Source organism: Eulemur rufifrons, chromosome 7 (genome assembly GCF_041146395.1).
Source record: "Eulemur rufifrons isolate Redbay chromosome 7, OSU_ERuf_1, whole genome shotgun sequence".
In the NCBI taxonomy this organism is placed as follows: domain Eukaryota; kingdom Metazoa; phylum Chordata; class Mammalia; order Primates; family Lemuridae; genus Eulemur; species Eulemur rufifrons.
In genome coordinates this window covers 45,783,676-45,806,099 of record NC_090989.1, presented here as the reverse complement: position 1 = coordinate 45,806,099, position 22,424 = coordinate 45,783,676, and the positions used below count along the sequence as shown (strand labels likewise).

At 38.6% G+C, this 22,424-nt stretch overlaps 2 protein-coding genes across 6 annotated transcripts in view; one reads left to right on the top strand and one right to left on the bottom strand.

Annotated features, from left to right (window-relative positions):
- The window catches only part of FILIP1L (filamin A interacting protein 1 like), a 270,742-nt gene extending 261,199 nt beyond the window's left edge, over nucleotides 1–9,543 (top strand). For 2 of the 4 annotated variants that reach the window (XM_069472531.1, XM_069472532.1), the window contains one exon: nucleotides 5,422–5,535. In XM_069472531.1, coding sequence (XP_069328632.1) covers nucleotides 5,422–5,448 — 27 coding nt within the window. In that variant the 3' untranslated portion in view covers nucleotides 5,449–5,535. Of the gene's footprint in view, nucleotides 1–5,421; nucleotides 5,536–9,354 lie in introns of those variants that run through there. The other 2 variants (XM_069472530.1, XM_069472533.1) reach the window with 2 other exon arrangements.
- CMSS1 (cms1 ribosomal small subunit homolog) overlaps nucleotides 1–20,837 on the bottom strand; it is a 341,998-nt gene extending 321,161 nt beyond the window's left edge. For both annotated transcript variants that reach the window (XM_069472534.1, XM_069472536.1), the window contains exon 1: nucleotides 20,657–20,837. In XM_069472534.1, coding sequence (XP_069328635.1) covers nucleotides 20,657–20,720 — 64 coding nt within the window. In that variant the 5' untranslated portion in view covers nucleotides 20,721–20,837. The remainder of the gene's footprint in view (nucleotides 1–20,656) is intronic.
- Nucleotides 20,838–22,424: the final 1,587 nt, after the last annotated feature.

Below are 22,424 nucleotides of genomic sequence, written 5' to 3'. Positions count from 1 at the left end.
ATTCTATGAATTAATTTCTTTCAACTCTCAGACCAGTACCTCCCACACCCAATTAGAACAATCTCTCAACTACAAGACTATTAACAGTTTGGACCCAAAAAATTCTTTGTAGGGGGAAAGGAGAGGGTGTCTAGCCACTATCAAGACAAGCACTCAGGTCACATATGATGTGACTTTTGACTATGCAGAAGCCTAGTAAATTTTTCTGGATGGTACACCCTAATTTTGGACTTGTTTCTCAAACAATATCATAACCTGATAAGGAAAGACTGATGCTCCCACAATAATTTTTTAAAATAAGCACCATGTATTTTCTCAGCTCAGAGGGAGAAGTGTTAGGGTTCAACCTTATCAGTCTCCAAATTCTGCTCCCAATTAAGATTATAATTGCAAACCAGGGAAGCATTCTAAGTAAAAACTGCCAATTCAAAGGAAAGTTCCCCTATGTTCCTCCTTATAATAATTAAAGGCATACAAAAACTTGCTTTAATACAGCCACTCTTCAAACAACTCAAAGTAATTCCTCAGGCATTACTATCCTTCACTATTAGTGGGTTTGGCTAGGTTTTAATTTTTTTCTTCTCTTTAAAAAAAAAAAGGCTATTCTTTTTCTGTTCTTTCCCTTTTAATGGTGTTCTTGTCTGAATTCATTGGTATCAGTCACTTTTGAAGCCTCAGAAAACCACAGTTTTACAGAAAGAGGAGTTAACTAAAAAACTGCAACAGATCCTCAAAGGGTCTGTAACATAATTCCTATAGGGCAACAGGGGTAGGGATCATGCTGAGAAGGACATCTCTCATAGTAACATACATAAGCAGCCCATTTATTTTATATAAAACTTTTTTCTGATTATAGATGATATATATTTATCATAGAAACTTTGAAAAATATAAATGCTTCTGAGGGCCGCTGAGTTTAGCTTCTAAGAAGGGCAATGAGAGGACTAGGGAGAACAATGGACAAATTTTATTATTTTTTTAGGCAAACCTATCACCTATGGCCCTATTCCAGGTTTTTCTCAGACTGCCAATGAGGAAGGAAATATGCTTTGGGGGAGGCCATCCTGTCCTTACTGCATGCCCCTGTGCCAAGAAGTGGCAAATCCCCCCCAAAGAGTGTAAGTTTATGTAATCTGTCTGCTTGGTTCAGACACAATGGCTGAGGGGCCAGCCAGGTCACTGGAGGAGAGGGGCAGGATTTCCTTTCCCCTACCAGGTCAATCAGTGCCTGGACAATGGTTCAGTCACTATGCATTGTTCAAGTAATGGGAAGAAATGCCTCCTTAGGGGCTGTTCTCAGAACTAGCTACACTGTTATTAGTAAGATCAGGTGGTCCTGTGCAGAGATGTGGGTACACGGTAGGGCCCAACAAAATTCACCTCTCAGGCTCTGGAAAAGGGACGTAGAAGTACTTATCGTGGGAGAGAAAATGAGTGGCAGGTGAGGCTGAATATTACATTTTCTTCTTGGGCAGCTTCAGCCGCTTAAATGGTATGAATAGTTTCTCTATGATGATCCTCAAAGCAACATCTCCACAATTTCAATCCTACCAACAGTTTCACATGGAAGGCCCAACTACACTTCAAACTTAGCATGTGCCCACAAACCAATACATGTTCTCTCTTGAACTGTTCTCTGTCCCACTTCTGGTGATGGTCCATCACCTTTCCCTCACCCAGACTCAACATCTGGGAGCCATTCTCACTCCTCTGCTCATCCTCCAGATTCAATCAGCCACTCTGCCCTGTTATTTCTTTTTCTGTCCTCCCTCCTTATTTGTGCTACTACTCCTCAAGTCCAGACCTTAGTACAGATGGTAATATAAGATAGTTAATCTACTACATTTAACTAACTCACCTCTCTAACCCAACCTTCACTTTAAAAATCATTGTGATCATGGCTATTCTCTGGCATCCCCCAAACAGCACTTAACATTACTTAGAGCCCAAAGTTCAAAACTTCTACCATGGCTTTCATCTCCTACCTCATCTCCCTTTGAAACACTGGACATACCCTGCACCCTCACCAGAACACAGTACTAACTATCCTCCCGCGTACCGCTGGGCCTTCTCACCTTTGCTCATGCTGTTTCTAGGGCTGCAGTGCTCTTCTCCCTTTGTTCCTCATATTGAAATCCTACTCATCCCTCATGTGTCACTTCCTCTGGATAGCCTTCCTTATTTTTTAGTCTTCCTATGGGTTTCTAAAACACTTCTGTTTGTACTTCTATGATACCACTTCATTCTGCCTCATAATTATTTGTTACCCCTCCTATACTATAACCTTGAGAGCAAGAATCAACTGTCATTTTTTTTTTTATTTCAGGATATTATGGGGGTACATTTTGGTTACAAGTAATGACTTCGCCTCACCCAAGCCAGGGCTAGAGGTGTGCCCTTACCCCACATAACTCGCATCGCATCCATTAGTTGTGAGTTTACCCACCTCCACCCTCCCAACACCCAATGAATATTACTACCCTGTGAGCACCTTAGAGTTGATCAGTTAGTACCAATTTGATGGTGAGTACATGTGGTGCTTATTTTTCCATTTTTGCAATACCTTGCTTTGAAGGATGGGCTCAAGCTCTATCCAGGATAATATAAGAGGTGCTAGATCACCATTGTTTTTTGTAATTGAGTAGTATTTCATAGTATACATATACCACACTGTCATTTATTTTTGAAACTCTTGTATCAATGTTTCTCAAAATGCAATCATCAGAATCACCTGGGACTCCACAGCCTTTCACATTTCCAGACCTATTAAATCCCAATACAGGGATTCTGCATCTTAACAAGCTCTCTGAGCATATAAAGCTTAAGAACCACTGTCCTACAGTACCCAGGACTTAAATATTGTTCATAGTAGGTGCTCAACAACGGCTCACATGGCTAATAACACACCTGGGGGCCAGAGCTGGCTTTTATTTGTTCTTTTCATAGAATCACAGAATGTCAGGGCCAAAGGACTTTACAGGTGATATGGTAGAACTACTTCATTTTTCAAACATTAAAAGATAATGAAAACATAGGAAAGGAGAATATGTTTCCAGGTGAACTCTAACAAAGAAAGATTCTCAACAACAAGACCAAATAGTATAAGGAGGGGAAAGAGTATGTGAAGGGGGACCTTTTCTGGGCCAAAAGTGGTTAGAAATACAGCCCAGGAATCAGCACTGCTTATTCATTTGCCTCAACTCTTACATTTGGTAGTACATCTCCAATAACTAACTGGAGAGATGGTAAAACAAGTGATAAAGCAGAAAAACAAGAAAAGTAAAACAATCAAAGAAGTTAGGATTATGATCAAGAAATAGATATCTTAAGGAAAAATATAAGGACAAAAATGATAATAATGATAACAATAGTAACAACACCGGACACTTTCTACACACTATCTCTACTCTCTGAAGAACACTTGCAGGTAGGTATTTTAACCCCCAGATGAAGGTTATAGATGAGGAAACTGAGGTTTACACTGGCTAAATGGTTGCTCAAGGATACACAGCTTGTTTAGTGCCAAAACTAGAAGGTAGATCCCAGACTGGCTCCACATCCTATGCTCTAGCTGCTAACCCAAAATGTAAGCCTGAGAGTAAAAAATTAGGCAGGTGCAAACGAAGGAATGAGGGGGGGGAAAGAAAAAAAAAAAGAATGGTGGGCAGGAAAGGTGTCAAAAAGAAAAACTGAGGTGAAAGAAAAACTTGACAGGCCTGGTGCAGTGGCTCACGCCTGTGATCCTAGCACTCTGGGAGGCCAGGGCGGGAGGATCGCTCGAGGTCAGGAGTCCGAGACCAGCCTGAGCAAGAGCAAGACCCCATCTCTACTAAAAATAGAAAGAAATTAGCTGGACAACTAAAAGTATTTAGAAAAAATTAGCCGGGCATGGTGGCACATCCCTGAAGTCCCAGCTACTAGGGAGGCTGAGGCAGAAAGATTACTTGAGCCCAGGAGTTTGAGGTTGCTGTGTGCTAGGCTGACTCCTTGGCACTCTAGCCTGGCCAACAGAGTGAGACTCTGTCTCCAAAAAAAAAAAACTTGACAGATGAATAAAAAGAAATACAATAAACAAGGACGACAACTATTAAAGGTTAGTGTATTTTATTTTAACATAATAATTTTTTCTACATGGGATGCTATGTGTCTAGCACAAAATGGAACAACTGGGTTAGGGAGGATTTTGCAAACTGTATTTCAATGTTTATTCATGGATTGCCCTTACTGCCCGTTGTATAATTTCCACAGAAAGAGAGATTGGGAGGTGACTAGGTTCAACCACAAACCATGCTAACGTTATAGAATAAAGGCACCAGTTTACTCTAACCTTCATCTCAGAAGCTGGACAACTCTTTAATGTCAGTCATAGCAGTGGAACACTGTAAAACCAAATGTTCTTTCACAGGAGGTTAATGAGATGAGCTGATCAAACAGGTTTCTCTTTGAAGGACCCCTAGCCACATAAAACTGTAAAACTTTTAGTGATAAAGCTGTATAATGGGGAAGTTCTGAGAAAATCAAGACAAAAAGCATATGAAATTTTGGACTATGTGCCATATTCATTATCTGTTATTTCCATTTCCCCCCACAACAAATTAGCAGTGATTTGCCAAACAATATAAAAGACAAAAGAAAAAAAAAAAAACTAATATTTCAAAGATATTTTTCTCCAGCTTAGCATTTCCTCCTTTTCATCACCATATCAATCATCATTACTTATTTACTTTCCCATTAAACACTGAGATAAAAACAAAAAGACTGTCATTCTGATAACACATGGCCTTGACCAAGCATTCCACAGCTGAGTCCCTGGGAGAGTCAGGCAGCTCTGAATCCACCCCCGCTCCCACTCCACGTCAATTATCACAAATCACAATGACCAAAGGTCTTGGGAGTCTTGAACTTCCCAAGCACTTGAACAACCTCTAGCACTAAGGTGTGATGACGGGCCCTGCAGTCCCTAAAGTCATGACTACTCCTGAAGGAACATTGCTTTCTTACACAGTACGTTGCCAATACATCTCTAAAAAGTTCAAAGCACTTACAAAATTAATTTCATTTAGAGAAAAGGAAACATCCTGACTCCAGCTGTCTAACTAGGATCTGACAGCTTCCCCATAAACGCTGATTTTGTTCTGGTATATTTTTAGATGTCTACTTTCCATGATAATGTTTAGAACACAAGGGTCATGTAGAAACTGGGCTATAGAACAGAGACTTTGAATAAAACTGCAAACATTTCACCTTTCTATACTTCTTTTCAGCACTATGACTCAATGCTATCTAATGACTTGCCATAACCAGGGAGTCTGCAGACTACTAGGTTTCTTTTTAGAACTTATGGACAAAACAAACCAATACTTATAGAATTTAATGAATATATTCTACAAATATACTCCTCTCCTTTCGACTGCTCCCTAGATAGAACCACTGCTTTTGCCTCATTGAGCTCGGCATCCTTCAGATTTGTAATCCATTCCAAATCCCAAACTCCATGTTGAATTGAATTAGCATTTTTTTTAAAGTTGTTTTTTTTCTATGAATGAGCTTTCCAACTTACTTAATCTCCTCCAAGACATCTGCTTTTTGATGAAACCCAGGAGCCTACAACTCTGAACAGAACATTCACTGTGTGGTCTTAAAAGAGCCTTAGGCATGGATTCCTCTTGCAATATGCACTCCAAATTTGGATAAAACTTTCTTGGAGCAATTTGACATAATGCTCTATAAAAATGATCCAAGAGATGACACATTTTAATGCTCCATAGTTCATTTACTGAAATATGTCCAAGTATAAAATTCATACAAGAAGAAAACACATCATTTTTTATAAGATTTGGGAATGACATTTAAGGTTGTCATACTACAATAACCAGCCTTTGCTGCCATCTAGAGATAAAAACTATGTAGTGAAATCAGAATTAGCAAGAAAACATGAAAAACTTGTACATCAACAGTATGTATAGAAACAGTAAGAACCCAAGAACTTTCTGGCAGCTGGCCCTATCAGTGACCACCATCCCAAGCCACATTGTCTTCACTAAAACATACCAGTGTTGCTTAAAAGAAATAAGCTCCACCAATATCGTGTTTCTGCCAATTGGTTTATCAGACAAACTTAATAATCTTGTGATGCTTATTAAAAATTCACATGCCTCTCTCTCACTCCTAGACAATCTACAGGTTCTGAGATGGTCTGGGCATCTGTTGTGTTTTAAAAATCCTGCAGATGGTTCTGATGAGCATCCTTTCAGGTTACCACTGGGCCATAATGCCCTGGCCTTTCACAGTGCTTAACTATGCATACCCAGGCAGGTAGGCCAGAGTTCCAGGTGAAAGAAAACTTAAAACTTATATCTAGAGGAATTTCAACTATGGCAGCATGTCTCAAAGTGTGGTAGGCAGGCTGCTGACCACCTGCATCACAGTAAATCACCCTGAGAGTTTTTTAAAAATGTGGATTCTTGGGCACACCTATAGACAAATGAAGTATAATGTCTCGGAGTAAGGTCCAGGAATCTACAATTTAAACAGGATTCCAACATCCAACATAGATTTTTGTACACTAAATTGGAGAACCAATCTAAATCTTGACGAAGTTATAGGACATCACAGAAACCTATCTCGTAAAGGCTATTATTAACACAATGGCCATGATATCAGCAGACTTGATTAAGTCAGTCCACCACTGATTTCAACTGCAGCTTTTACCACTCGTGGTTTGGATAATATGGTTGATGTTCATAGAAATGTTCTGATCTCTGAGGTGTCCCCTTCATTTTCTATCTCTTAATATAATCTAGTGTTGCTTTTTCTAATTGTATATTTACTACAGAAAATGTAGAGAATACAAAATGTAACATTTTCTTCTAGTATTTTCTCTTCACACGTAAATATTTAAAGCACGTATATAGTTTTTAATCCTGCTTTTAACATTTCTAAGTAAGCACTTTCCTTTATCTTCAGAAGCATCATTCATTAAAGATAGCATAATATTTTCATATGATTATACTGAAATTCAGTTATGGCATCCTGATTGTTGGAGTTTTAAACTATTTTTTGCTGTTATAAATAATGCTAAATCAGATATCCTTGCCTGCCTCTCTGAATATTTCCTAGAAAGGATTCCTAACAATAAACTAAGTCAGAGTGTGAGTTTTCAGGTTCTTGATACACACTAACAAACTGCTCCCATAATCATCACTGAAGCTGTCCATCTTTCCAAACCCTTACTGACGCACTGAGTTTCATTACTTAAACAAACAAACAAACAAACAAAAACCCTTCATGTATTTGAGAGGCAAAATGTTGAAGCAACATTTTAGCACTGAGGATGACATCATGAAGTCAAGTGGAAAGGTAGTAACACCATTTAGATAAAGAGAACACTGACATCAGAGTACCAACATCTCATTTGCCACGTTCAAGATTAAGTACAAAAAAAGTCAGTAAGAATACTAAACCCCAAAACACTCTTCTAGTACCTAGGCATTGAGAAGATTAACTATATGTACCAAAAGAAAGCATATTCCCTATGTAGCTTAGCCTTAACTGAAAGATCCTGTTTTTAGCTAAGTTTATGTAGTGTTTATTTGAAAATCATTTTTAGGTTGCTATAAAATTTCAGAGGCATTTTAAATAGGTGAATGTGACCAAGTTCTAATTGCTATTTCATCTTTCATTAAGTATGAAGGTCATATATTTGCAGTCCCTTACAAAAGAACATTTCTGAAACTTCATATTATCTTGTTAGCAATTCCAGCAGTAAATGCCTAACTTCCTGCTTCATATCAAGCACCTTCCTTCCTTCTAGTTCAGTGGATTTTAAACTCTTTACCATAACCTATGGCTCTCAATAACAAATGTACGTTATCATATAACCTGGTGTGTGGGTGTGTATGCCTACACACACATATATCAACTGAAGCAATATTCACAAAACAGTACTTAGCCTTACTACATGCAATGCATTCTGATGTTTTTCATTCTAGTCTATTCTAAAATGAATAGGACATTCTATTTCATTTTATTTAATATCTAATATACATTTTGACTAAATGTTCAATGGTTAAGAGTTAAAAACCTGTATTCAACTGAAGTCAGTACTGAAGCCCAATAACATCAGACTATATTTCTGGGACACTGAAATAAAATTAAAATCTTACATACATCTAAAAAAGTGAATGTGTACATGAAAAGGTAAAAGGATTATACTTTATCACTACGATAAAAATATGGAAATAAATTTCTATAGAATGAAAAACAAGATGGGCTCCTATAAAAACAGTATTAGAAATCTATGATGAAAACTATTAATACAATGCATTTTTAAGATTTATTTAAAAAGATTTATATGTATGAACTCATAGCAAAGAAAGAATGATGCAACCAAAGGGAAATTTATTATTATTATAATGGGACATCTACAGTTAGCCGAGACCCTCTTCCCATCTCTTTACCAGCAAACATTCTTATCTAAGAGTATTTTTTCCTTAGTAAATGAAAACAAGAATATATTTCTAAGCAAGTATGAACTCAATCAATCCTTCACTGCTTTACACTCCACTAAACTCCCTCTCAGTCCTGATCATGCAACCTGTGACTCTTCTCTCACCCCTTACATATTGATCAGTGAACAAATATTAATACAATTCTACCTCTACAATGTACTTCCCCCCAACCTCTACCCCACTTTCCTACTTTTATCTCCCTACCTCCACCTCTGTCCATAGAATCAGGTACAATTTCCCCTATTTGGCCCAGGCTACATTCCCATCCTACCTTACCAGTACAACCTAATTTGAAGTCACTCCACTTCTCAAATGTGTCTGATACTTTCCTACTTCAGGGCCCTTGCCCAAAGCATTCTCTCATCCTGTTACCAAAAGTACTCCCTCACTGCTGCTGTTAGAAATCCTAAAAGTCTTTAAAGGACCAAGCCAAATGCTACCTTCTTCATTACGTATGTTCTCTCTCTCTCTCTCTCTCTCTCTCAGACAACCTCAGTTGAGATTAACCTTCCTCTGGCAATCTCATGGCTCTTTGTTGAGATTAATTTGGGATACTACTTGTTTGTCTCACACTAAACTGTGATCACTCAAAAGCAAGAGACATAACCTATCCATCTTCGTATCTACCACTATCTACTATCAAGGGCCTTATACACAGCATATGTTCAATACATGTTGGCAGAACTGCTTTGCTGAAGTTTTTCTCTTCAACCTGACAATCTTTAATCTGATGTGTCCCCAGAACCTAATGCTTTCAAAGCCAAATTCCCCAAACTGACTCCATGTCCTGAACAATGTCTGCTTCTCCACCTTAACTATCTTTTGTTCTTTTGTTTAATTCAAGATCAAGGAGCTACGCAAGCAGAGAACCTCAACACAGATCCCTAAGCCAAAATCTACAGGCATCACTATTTCTGCTAAAGCCTCCCCGGGACTTATGGATAAGCCTGCTTACCAAAATGGCTGTGGGAAGCTACACATCATAAAGACTGTCACCTCCAACACTTGCCTCCACATGGGAGGGAAAAAGTAAGTCATACACCTGGATACATTCATCTACAGAAATATCTGGAAAGCTAAAATTACCACTAGTAAAGGCCAAAGAGGAAGGGCCACTTCTCCAGGAAATGGTAAAGCAGCAAACTGACAGATGAAACTGTGCTAGCAAAAACTCCTACTCTGCTTTAAGAAAGTCAGATTATTTCCATCAAAATGGCAGGACAATTAGAATCGTACTTAAGGCCTAAAACTATGATTTCTTTATGGTGAGAAAAAAAGTGTTAATCTTAGGAACAAGGAGGAAAGGAATAATGAAAGTGAGCAATAGATGAATATATCCATTGTGTGGCACACCTGCTGATCACTGGTGTAGTATGCATACCTGACCGCTGGCACTTAGTCTCCTGTCCCATTTTTCCAGTAGGTTGCCCCTCCTGCATATACCAGGCCTCAGAATCATATTGCTAGGTTTGTAAGAAACCATTTTAGATTGGTATTGCTTCTTTCTATAGCAATCAAGGCATTTGGGAATCAAAGGTCAATAATACTGAGATCTTCTAGGGAGATACGAATCACTGTTACAGGTGTTAAAAAAAAAGACAACAATTTATCATCTCATAGAACTTTTTTTTTTTCTTTACAGAGATGGGGTCTGGCTCTGTCGCCCAAGCTGGAGTACAGTGGCACAATCATAGCTCACTACTTCCTCAAACTCCAGGATGCAAGCAATCCTCTTGCCTCAGCTCCTGAGGAAATGAGACTACAGGCATGTACCACCATGCCTGGCTAATTTTTCTTATTTTATTTTTGTAGAGACAGGGTCTCACTATGTTGCCCAGACTGGTCTAGAACTCCTGGCCTCAAGCAATCCTCCCACCTCGGCCTCCCAAAGTACTGGGATTACAGGTGTGAGCCACCATGCCCGGCCTTCACGGGACATTCTTTATTCACATCTCTTTCCTGAATGAACACTATAGAAAAACCAATTGATTCAACGAAAGCTTGGGATCAGGAGACTCAAATTCCAATCCTAGCTTTTCATCCATGTGACACAGAGGTTGGCATGCATCAGGTTAAGCCCTGAGTTTCCAATATGCAAAATAGGAAAGCAGAATAATTCTTCAGGTCCCTTCCAGTTCTGATAACCTATGAGGATGCCCAACTATACAGAAGGCTGAATTCAAACAGCCATCTATCAGGCTGTACATAGTCCCCTGATAGTAATTAAAGTAATTCTTTTCATCACAATGAAAACTTTCTCATTGAATTAAGAGAAAGGTGTGCCTATAATTCAGTGTAGACAGAGTAACACAAGATATTTTAAGACAAATAAGACATTTTTGACATAGAAAACAAGTTACATTTCAAAAATCCTCAATCAAGGGGGGGAAAAAAAATCAATGAAGAGCATGACCTAACATTTTCTGTGATCCTTCACCAAAAACTAGAGGCATGACCTTAGAAGAAATCTTCGTGGCTAAGCACTGCTTAGCTGGCAGTTCTGTGATGGAGCCAGCAGAGTGGGAGCAAAGGAACTGCTATTCCCTGTACTCACTTAGCTAAGCCTGCTTCAATGCACTGATGCCACCGTACAAACACCTCCAAGCCCATCCAATTTCAAGAAGGAAAAGGAGCCGGAGACCTGGGCAGCACAGAGAGAAATGATATGCAGCAGTCCTAGCAGGCAAGTGGCAGAGAAAGAAGGTGGGGAGGTCAAGTGAATTAGAAGCCAGAAGTGGAAAAGTCTAAGTTAAAGGAAAGTGGTAAGAGAATAGTGGAAGGGAATGGACTACAAAAGAAGGTGATGAAGCTGACACCAAAAATAATACACATATGTGTGGGGTGCTTAGCGCTATAAAGCAGGTATTTGGTAAACCTTGAGTGAGTAGAAGATGAGAGAAGAGAAGGGACATTCAGTAAAGACTTCAGTGAGAAAATATGCTAAGAAATGGCAATGGTATATGACAGAGTTAGGGATAGCAGTTATGTCCAGGTGACATTCAACATTGGTAATTATGCTAATGGTGAAAAAACCCACTAGAACACCCATAGTGAATACTAAACAAATTGAAAAGAAGCATAAAACAGGAAAAACAGCTTGCACCAACAATAGTCCCAGAAAAACCAAGTACCCGGGGAAAGTTTTACTTTAAGAAGGAGCACAAAATATATTGTATATTAGAGATTTCAAAATTGTTTTCTCTGATGTCAGATTTCCTGAAGTATTTTTATGACAACCTGGCATAAGTTAGAGAGCAGGCAAGAAAAGAAGGACAAGATATTGTACAAAGAACTAAAAAAAGGGTAGGAAACTACCAACACTTCTATGGCAACCAGAAGAAACTCATGTTTAAATGGTAATACAGTTCTAATCCCCTTAAGACAAAGGTCTTTAAAATAAAGTTCTATTTTAACAAAAGGATTACCAGCCAAAAAACTTGTTTATTTCAAGCAATATGTAATATAGTAAAAATGCAAATGCAACTAAAAACTGGGTATACTATCTGGAGTTCAACAAAATGGTATTTGACCTATATATAACACAACTGTAATATAAAGAATCCTGCCTCCTAAGCATAATCCTGTTTCTACAGAAATGTGGCCCTGCTGAACAACAAAGAAAATAAAAAATGCTGTCCTAATAATTCTAGAGTGACTTCAGTTCTTTCAATATTTAAAAGTAAGCTGCTAAAAATCCAAGTAAATGAAAACAAATCCAATTTGTAGCAAAAACTTTAAAAACTTGATACTTTTATGCAGGATTCTTTTCCCAGCCCTTCATTTATTTGGTTTCAGTGATTTGTGAACTAATCTCCATGTAATGTTTTTAGAATCCAGTATCTGATTTTACCAGCGTTGCATCTGTTCTAATATATGACTGATAATTATGGACTGAGTAATGGACAAACTAATGTAAAACATGATTCTCTCTGGGGTATGTTTCAAATTCCTTCTTCTGGAGCCATGCGACATACAACTCAGGGTCCAACTATGAGTCTGGGGCAGGGTATGCAAACTGTGGTCCGTTGGCCAAATTCAGCCCACTATCTGTTTTTGCATGGCCTGCAAACTAAGAATATTTTTTACATTTCTAAGTGTTGAAAAAAAATCAAAAGAAGACCATTTTGTGACATGAAAATTATATGAAATTCAAATTTCACTGTCAATAAATAAAGTTTTATTAGAATACCACCTTCATTTGTTTACATATTTATTTTCTATGACTGCTTTTATGATGCAACAGCAGAGCTGAGTAGTTACAACTGTGACCACTGGACTTGTAAAGCCTAAAATATATTACCATCTGGACTTTTACAAAGATAGTTTGCTGATTCCTGATCTAGTATGAACTATACTTACAAAGAACTCAGGATAAGTGTTTAAGAACTCAATCAACTAATTTTTAAAAGCAATACCAGCAATTTAAGAATTCAATTAAGAATTCTATGAAAGCTGATGAAAATGGGGAAACTATATTTCAAACTGTGATATATTTAGTAAAATGTATAATTCTATGCATGAATCTAAAGCATTCAACCAAAGAATGTCAGATTAAGAACAGATCAAAGGATTTGGGCTACAAAATAATGTAATGTATTATTGTTGATTCTGAGAGTAGAAATGGAATTATAGCAGGAACTACTATACATGTGATTTTGAGAAAGATCTGTAAATTTGTACCTTTGAACTTTCATTATTTATTGTCAAGAACCATTCATTTAATCATTTCAAAGAATCATGAAATTATATGCAGTAAAATTAGCCCATGAAGGTTACCTGAGAGTCCATCAGTTATAGTCTTGAAGTACAGAACAATGACTAATAATGTAGCTTTCTCCCTCCTCTTTCCTTCCTCTTGCCTTTTTAAATTCATCCTGCCCCTTCAAAATCTGTCTTAATATTATTTGCATTTTGATTGAACCACATCAATTTATAAATACTATAATGTAAGCTGATTATGTTTGTTCCAATTCTGTAACAGTGTTTAAAACAGGGCCAATAAATGATCTTAAAAACATATCCTGAAGTTGATTCTCTGTTGTGTTATCAACATCTACTGTAAATATTCCAAGTCTGAATTTTATATGAAGAGGCAATGCTTTACAATATCTACAGTGCATGACTGCCTATATGTAAAATTAATACTGTAAAGGTCTAACTTTGATGTGAAAAAATGAAAAAAAAAAAAAAAAAAAACCCCACAAAACCAAACCACAAGACAAACCTGGTTATTTGGGTTTAAAGAAAAGATCCAAGGTGCTCCCCCACTTCATCACTTCCAGAAGGAATTCAGCATAGACAAAACAACATAATTTGAAGGAGATACCATAAAATGATATTACAACAACAAAAATACTTAAAATGCTCATTTCAGCAATCTCAAACAAAAAGAATAAGCACATTGATTCTAGGTAATAAAAGCTGTCACCAGTAAAAATTATAGAATCATTGACACAGTAAGAGTCTGTTGTACCCTTTCAAATCATAATTTATAAAAACTAAATCCAAATACGGTTAGAATACGATGTTAGTAAACCACCGCTGTACAAGGTCTGCTAATGTAATTTTAAAAAGAGAAAAGCAGCATTTGCCAAATCTGTCAAAAGCCTGGATAGGATTTTGACAACTCTTCCAACAAATCAAGGTTCTAGGTTGAGGTCTCCAAGATGTGGCTATAAAATACTAACAATTAATATTAACAATTACTTAACCAACAAATAATGAATGAGTGTACCCAGACACTACTCTAGGCCCTAAGGACAAAGCAAAGAACAAGATAAACTCCCTGCTCACATGGAGCTTGCATTCTAGTGCTGGGAGAAAGTAATAATTTAACAAGAAAATAACAGTTGGTGGTAAGTGCTCTGCTGAGAATTACGGTAAGATGATAATGTAATAGAGCAACTGGGTGGCTATTCTATAGACTGGCTAACCAGGAAGTGTCTCTCTGAGTAGGTGATGTTTGAACTGAGTTCTTAATGGTAAGAAAGGGCCAGCCACCTGAAAATTAGAAGGACAGCACAGCAGGGAAAAGAAACAGCTAACGCAAAGGGCTCAGACAGTATAAGCTTAGCCTCTTGGGGAACAGAACGAAGGCTGGTATGGCTGGGATGACGTAAAGGAGAAGGGGGCAACTACCAGCCATGGTAAGTAACCTGAATTTCATTCTGTGTGCCAGGGGAAAGCTATTGAAGGGCCTAAGCAGGAGTATGATCTGAATTATCTTTTAAAAGGATCATTAAGGCTGTTGAGTGTGGGACAAGACGAAAACTCAGAGCTCTGAGAGAGCTTATGGCAGTAGTGAAGGTAAGTAAGGATAACCGTGTATACTCCCATGGAGGTAAAAATGAGAAAAATGCAAAGAAAGATCCAAGATATGTTTTGGAAGTAGAGACAACAGAATTGATAGATGAGACTTGAGGGGTGAAGGAAATAAATGAATAAATTAGGACACTGTTAGGCCCTTGTCAATGAAATTTAGTTTAATAGCTGGTGGTTTAATTTACTGAGATAGGAAAGTCTAAAGAAAAAGTAGATTTGAGGAATAATTCAATAGTTGGGTCTTGTTTACATCTGATATTCCTATTAAATAACTAAGTGAAGACTTCAGGTATGTGAACCTTGAGTTCTAGGATCAGATTTGAGTTACTTGCAAAGCTCAATTACAAAGCTGGTCATTCAGAGATACAAATAAGCAATGTTCTTTAGAGTAGTAAACTTTGGGAGACTAAAGGTTAACAGACACAATTTAATAACAATGATAATATATAAACAGAGGGGTTTATAAATCATGAGTCTCTTTAAATAAATAAAGGATTATTCTTTTAGAGATGAGACTCTTACTATTGATGATAGAATAATTATGAGAAATGTAAGTGCACAGACCCTGGTTTCCGATTGCCTACAGATGAATCACACCTCCCCTACTTACCAACTAAATGACACTGGACAAATCACTTAACCTCCGAGTGCCTCAATTTCCTCATTTATAAAATAAAGACAACAACAGTAACTACTTCATCCTGTACTTGTGAAGATCAAATGAGTTAGTACATACAAAGCAATCAAAATATTAATAGTATCTGTTACATAGTAAGTACTCAACAAATGCAAGCTGGTGTTATTACCTGTAGTCTCCTGGCACTGTACACAGAAGTGTCTTAACACTTCAGGTTTCTAGTTAGATACTTGGTAAAGATGGCATCAAAGACTCAGAATGAGCTAGGGAAGCATATGAAAAATCCTTCTCAAAAAAAATGTGGGGGCTAAGAGTTGCAGATTGCTAAGAACATCTTCTTTAAAAGTAAGCTGTGTGCCAGTTATTCCTAAATCTGTATTTCCAGCCTGGACATGACCTGGAGCTCCAGACTCCCATACTCAGCTGCCTACTGGACCCTTGACTTGGTAATTTAATAGGCATATCATTGGACTAAAAAGGGAAAGCAATCAGTGTTCTCTTCAGTGAGCAAATGATCCAGTGACTACTTCCAACTGCAGAATCTCTTGGCTCTGCTCCATTAACTCATGAAATCCATGCTATGATTGACATTGTCTCAGTTTTCAGCTTCACACTGAGAAAGTACCCAGACCAGTCAACTACATTAAAATCTCAGGCAATGTATCTACTCACTTTAGCATTAATGTTTTGAAATTACGGTTCTACTGCATGTATTGCTTACTCTAAGTCACTTCAAATAGTTTCTGAAGATAGGCAAGGAATAAGGAAATAAGTAAAATGAAACATTCGATGCCATAAGATGATTCCTGGGCCCTTATGCCTGGGGCAGACTGGGCTGCACGTTCCTTAGCACTGGCAACTCCCAGCTATCTTATCCTGGGCCATGACTCCAATCACCAACAATGATGTCATCAATAGGGTGACCAGACATCCCAGGTGGACCAACATAGTCCCTACAAAATTTTAACTGCATGGCCTTCCACTTTCAAAAATATCTAGGTTAGATGAGAAATTATATGTCTACCTACATATATGATCACCAAGACCCTGTAGCAGCTAGCATACGTGCATTCATTCCACTAACACCCACCAAACACCAAGTGCCAGGTCCCATGTTGAGCTCCAGTGCAATGCATGACTCGGTACAAAAATGATAGGTTTTAAAGAGCCCCCCCAAAATCTCTGAGTTATATACCACATCTAAGACATGAGAACAGCCAAAACATAGTACAGTTTCTGAGATGGTCAGACAATAAGCAGATAGCTAGACACATTAGAGAAGTGTTACAAACTGTGTACAATCAACAAATATTTGTTGAATAAGTGACGAAAATGTTCCATCACCTTGCTACCATGAATGTGAATTGGGAACAGGTGACAGGGAAATATGTCTATCTTTACAGGCAAGTAGCATAATCCATAACAGGAATAAATGCATCATTACAACTATTAATACCTTTCCTTTCTCTGACTTGAGGTGCTTTTTCTACTTTGACCTTCAAAACAAAACATAACTCACATATTTTAGACTGATCTTTCCCCATTAACACAGGAAGAATCAGGAAATCTGAATTGGTTCAGCTATGATTTCTTTTAAATTAGAAATATTATACACTCTGCAGTTAGGCAAATTGCCAGTAAACAATCAAGCAGATTTCAAAGAAACTTATATGCTTACTTTGCTTAAAAGTGATGAACAAAGCAAAGCCCTCTGATAAATTTAATGTCAGCAATTTTCAAAGCTTAGTCTTACAGCTAGAAGGAACTTTAAGAAATAGGGTGAACTGGGGACTCCAACACATTGTCTTGATAGGAATTCTGGCAGCTTAGCTGAAGGTGGCTGTAGCAATTAAAAGTTCTGCTAGATTCAATGTTTAAAACTGTCAGTTAGTAAAACCCTCAAAAAGATTATCTCTAAGGACCCCTCATTTTGATCCCTCAAAATACACAATACTGAGGCCCAGAGAAGCCACATAGTAATAGTGGGAAAACTGTGACTTAGAAAACCAATCACACTTGACTAAACTCTTCCCACACCTCTTCTTCAATGTGTGTTTCTAAGAACATTATTTAACTTTTCTCAGTTTCTTCATCTATAGAAACAAAGGTAACACTTACCATTTAAGAATGTTACGAGCATTAAATGAGTTTGTATTTATGAAAAATCTGGCACAGAATAGATACTCAATACATGTTGATTTCATTTCTTCCAAGGAATGACTAACTGGAGCGTAACATAGCTGGTAAGAGACAGAGACAGGACTAGAACCAAGAATTAGGATCCCCTTCACCACTCAAAAGAATTCAATTTCTTAAATAGTCTCTATCCTTGAATAATACCATAAAATATAGCTTCTCACACCTGAGTTGGGGAGACAGTTATGAAAGGAAATGTAGAACAACACAGGGCTGCAGAGAAACATATTAGGTTATTAAGTATGGAATGCCCGATTTCCTTAAGTATTAATACCAAGTTTGACAGTTGGTATCTCTGACATTTTGCTTTGACACTTCTTGGTTGTGTGTGTGTGTATGAGTGTGTGAAGGTACATCTTCATTCTTTCAAACGCACATTTTGGCTTGTTATTAGCTTTCAAATTTTTTTTAGAGCAATTTTTGTGAAACCATGAATAAGCAAAAAATTTGTGTTACTTTTTAATATGAGTTCCATCATAGAACCAATGCAGCGCAGACAGCTTGAAATACCAACGGAGTGTTTGAGAAGGTTGTGGCTAATGAACGAACACACAGTACATCAATGGTTTGAGAAGTTCTGTTTTGGTGATTTTAATCTTCAAAATGAGCCACATGGGTGACCTGACACCAAGGTGGATAATGATGAACTGAAAGCTGCAGTGGAAGCAAATCCATCTCAACTTATGTGCGAATTAGCAGCAAGGTTTGACATTACTATTCCAACAATATTGGACCACTTGAAACAAATGGGCAAGGTAAAGAAGCTGGATAGATGGGTACCACATGAATTAAACAAGCATTAGAAGAGAAATTGTGTTTAAGCTTGCCTTTCTTTGCTTTCACAACATAAGATGAACTATTTCTACATTGTATTACATGTGATGAAAAATGGATTGTTTTTGACAATTGTAAGTGATTGGTACAATGGTTAGATAAAGATGAAGTGCTCAAATATAGTCCAAAATGGAATATTCATCACAAAAAGGTAATGGTGTCTGTTTGGTGGTCCAGCGCTAGTATTATCTACTACAGCTTCATGAAACCTGGTCAGTCCATTACAGCAGATGTCTGCTGCAACCAACTGAACGAAATGATGAGGATGCTTGTGATTAAGCAGCTGAGATTGGTCAACAGAGACAGGCCGATCCTCTTGAAAGATCAGATGTCACAAAAAACAATGCTACAGAAGTTGGATTTGGAAACTCTCTGTCACCCGCTGTATTCACCAGACCTTGCACCAACTGACTACCACTTCTTCCAGGCTTTGGACCACACTTCTTGCAAGGAAAAATATGAAATTCTCAACAAGCTGTGGAAAATGACCTTCACGATTTCATTGCCACTTGCTCCCAGGCTTCTTTGCTATCGGTATAAGCAAGCTATCGTTAGGATGGCAAAACTGTGTTGATAGTTTAGGCACATACTTTGATTAATTGTACTGCTTCTTGTTTGAGATATAACAAACTAAACTTTTGATTTGAAATCAGACATTTCATATTTAATGACCTAATATTTGTGCCTTCAGGCATAGAAATATATTTGTGAGAAGCAAGACTACAGGAATCAAGAAGTTTAATCAAGGAACTATTATATTGGCTACCTTTCTAAAAATGACATCTACTTAGTTTGTACCTGAAGGCTGCCCTTCTGGAAACAACACAACAACTGAAGTTTGTTTGTTTTTTGTATTTGTTTTAGGCCAGGGCATCAGCCTAACTCATAGCAACCTCAAACTCCTGGCCTCAAGCGATACTCCTGCCTCAGTTTCCCAAGTATCTGGGACTACAGGCGCCCACCACCATGCCCCACTAATTTTTTCTATTTTTAGTAGAGACAGGTCTCACTCTTGCTCAGGCTGGTCTTGAACTCCTGACCTCAAGTGATCCTCCTGTCTTGGCCTCCCAGAATACTAGGATAACAGATGTGAGCCACCTCACAGGGCCTGAAGTTTGTTATTTTTAAGGAATGTTTCACAACTAGTATTTTAAGATTGTTTGCAGCAAATATGTATCAAGTGTCTATCAAGTGCTGGGGCCCGGTGGATGACATAAATGTGAATCCAACTTTGCCCCTGTCTGCAAAAATCATACAATCTGGTAGAGAAGAGAGGCAGACCTTGAAGAATGATTAAAAAAAAAACAAAACAAAACAACTGCATATTAAACTTGATGAAACTTGAAAAGCTCAAGGCCAGCCTGAGGCGGGGAGTTACTTAATGCTACTCTACTTAGGGATAAAATGTCCACTGCATCAGGAGTGGGTAAACACAGCACAGCATAGTAAAAAGTGTTCAAATTGTGTGATTAACTGAGTTCCAGTCTTGTTTCCCATCCAGCTAGTTTTGTGAACTTGTCAAGTTACTTGACATGTTTAGGTCATGTTCCTCATCTGTAAAATAAGTGAGTTCAAAGGGATGACCTCTATTGAAGTCCCTTTCCAGCTCCAAACTAGATGATAACAAGAAATACAATAACTTATAGTTACCGTGCATATATTAGATGCCAAGTACAGTGCTAAAGTGCAGCACTGTATTGTTTTCATTTAATCTTCACAACTTTACGAAATGGCCATTATTGTTATTCTTATTTCACAAGTAAGGAAGGAAAAGGAGACCAAACAGTAGAGTACTGGAGTCGCGATTTGAATTGAAGCAGTCTGAACCTAGTTTTGGGGTTACCCTTAACCACTACGCAAAATTGTCTCTCTTCACAAAAACCGTTTTCTTACCCATTCTCAAGAAATATGGAAGAGAAAATCAGCTTAGAAAAGGGACCTTCCTGACTGGCAGGCAGATCTGAGTTAATTTCACACCTGTCTGTTTCACGTGTTAAAAAGTCTCCCACACCACTTCCCCAGCGAAGGTGGGGCGCTCCTACAGCTGTGCGCGCCCCCGCCGGGTGCAGCCCGGCGACTGCCAGAAGCTGGCCGGGGCTGAGGCGCACGGAAGGGCTCGGGGAGAGGCCCCTTAGAAGCGCGGGCAGAGAGAGGGTACCTGGGCTGCTGGCGGCTCCAGCCGGCTGATTCTCCCACCACTCGTCTCCAAGATCGTCTGCCATCTCCGCTCAGCACTCGACGTGGGCGGACCACCTGCGGAAGACGGACGGCGACAAGGAATCACGCTGCCTGTGAAGCCCGCGGCCACCTTTGCAGCACGCTGAGCCTCCAGTGGTAGCTGTCGCCTCCGCCCCGTGGCGATGGCGTCACGCCTCCGCCCCGCCTCTCCGACAGCGGGTTCAGACTTGTCGCAGTTTCCACAGAGGCTCCGACGGGCGGGATCAGTCTAGAAACGCAAAATAAACCCTTTCAAAGCATAAAGCCAAGAAGACGCATAATCCAAAAAAGATTGTCATCTTTTTGATAACTTATTTCAACAATTTTTGTTTAAGTTTTTTTTTCCCTGCCGATAAGATTGTGCCGAAAGTGCGAGACAACAATGCGAAGACAACTTTTCTCTCTTCAGTTTCAAAGAACTTGCGCCGCGGGAGAAGACCCGAACACGTGGGTGTATTTTGGCTTGTGTGTCAGTGTTCTGGCGTTTGTGTGTTTGTACAGTTTGCTCTTAGAAAACGTGCACAAGAGTTCATCGAGCCTTAGTTGTAGATGTGGGTTCTGCTCCTTTTATACAATATGAGTAAAGGAAATATGATTGATTGATCTGGAAGGGCTCGCCCACGGGAAGACGCAAGTGACCCAGACTTGAGAGTCGCTTCCCCCATCCTCCCTGGGTTGTGCCCCCACCCCTCCCAATTTGTGAAAGGAAGAAAGAAGGGAGTCCATTGCTTCCTAACTGTAAGTAAGAGGCCTACGGTGCCTCTTGTCTCGTTCTCAAAGTGGCAGGGATGGACTAGGAAGCCCCCCTAGGTCAGTTACAAAGTAATTGTGGACGATATTTTCAGGATGGTCTTCGAACACAGAGGTAGAAACCGTACAAAAAATATTAAATACGTGCAGTGTGCTTGACTCTGTGCACAGAATAGTGGTTTAAAGATGAGTAGACTCTGACGCAGTGGTGCGCACCTGTGGTCCCAGGTGTTCGGGAGGCTGAGGTGGGAGGATCACTTAAGCCCAGGAGTTGGATGCTGCAGTGACCCGTGGTGGTGCCACTGCATTCTAGCCTGGGCAACAAGCAAGACCCCGTTTCAGAAAAAAAAAAAAAATGAGTATGCTTCTGCCTTCTAGATGTCACCAACTGGAGTAGGGAAGATAGAATTTGTAAGAATAAAAGTCTAGACTTTTAATAGGATACATTCTCGGAAATGACAAGAACAGGGAACCTTAATCTGATGAGGATAGGATTAGCCAACGCCCACCCAATTAATAGGTGGTTTATGAATGTATTACTGACTAGACTTTAGCAGTATACTCTAAATGCCTTAAAAGGGAAGATATTAGGTATAAACATGACAAATGTAAAATAACCTGTAATCATCAAAAGTAATGTCTTTTGTGAGGAAATGTAGATGACGAGATTTTGATGGTAATAAATTTTTGAAAAGAAATGTTAGATAAGAAATACCAGTGTGGAAGAGGAATGCTGTGGCCGATAGACATGAAAAGATGCTCTTGTATTTATCATTAATCTGGGAAATACAAAAAAAGACCACAGTGAGATACTGGTTTTCATGCAGTAAATGACAAAATTAAGAAGTCTGGCAATACCAAATTAATGGAGAGTATGTGTATCCCCCCCAGTGGGAATTCTTACACACTACAGGTGTGAGTGTAAATTGGTATAACCACTAAGAAAAGCAATTCGGCAC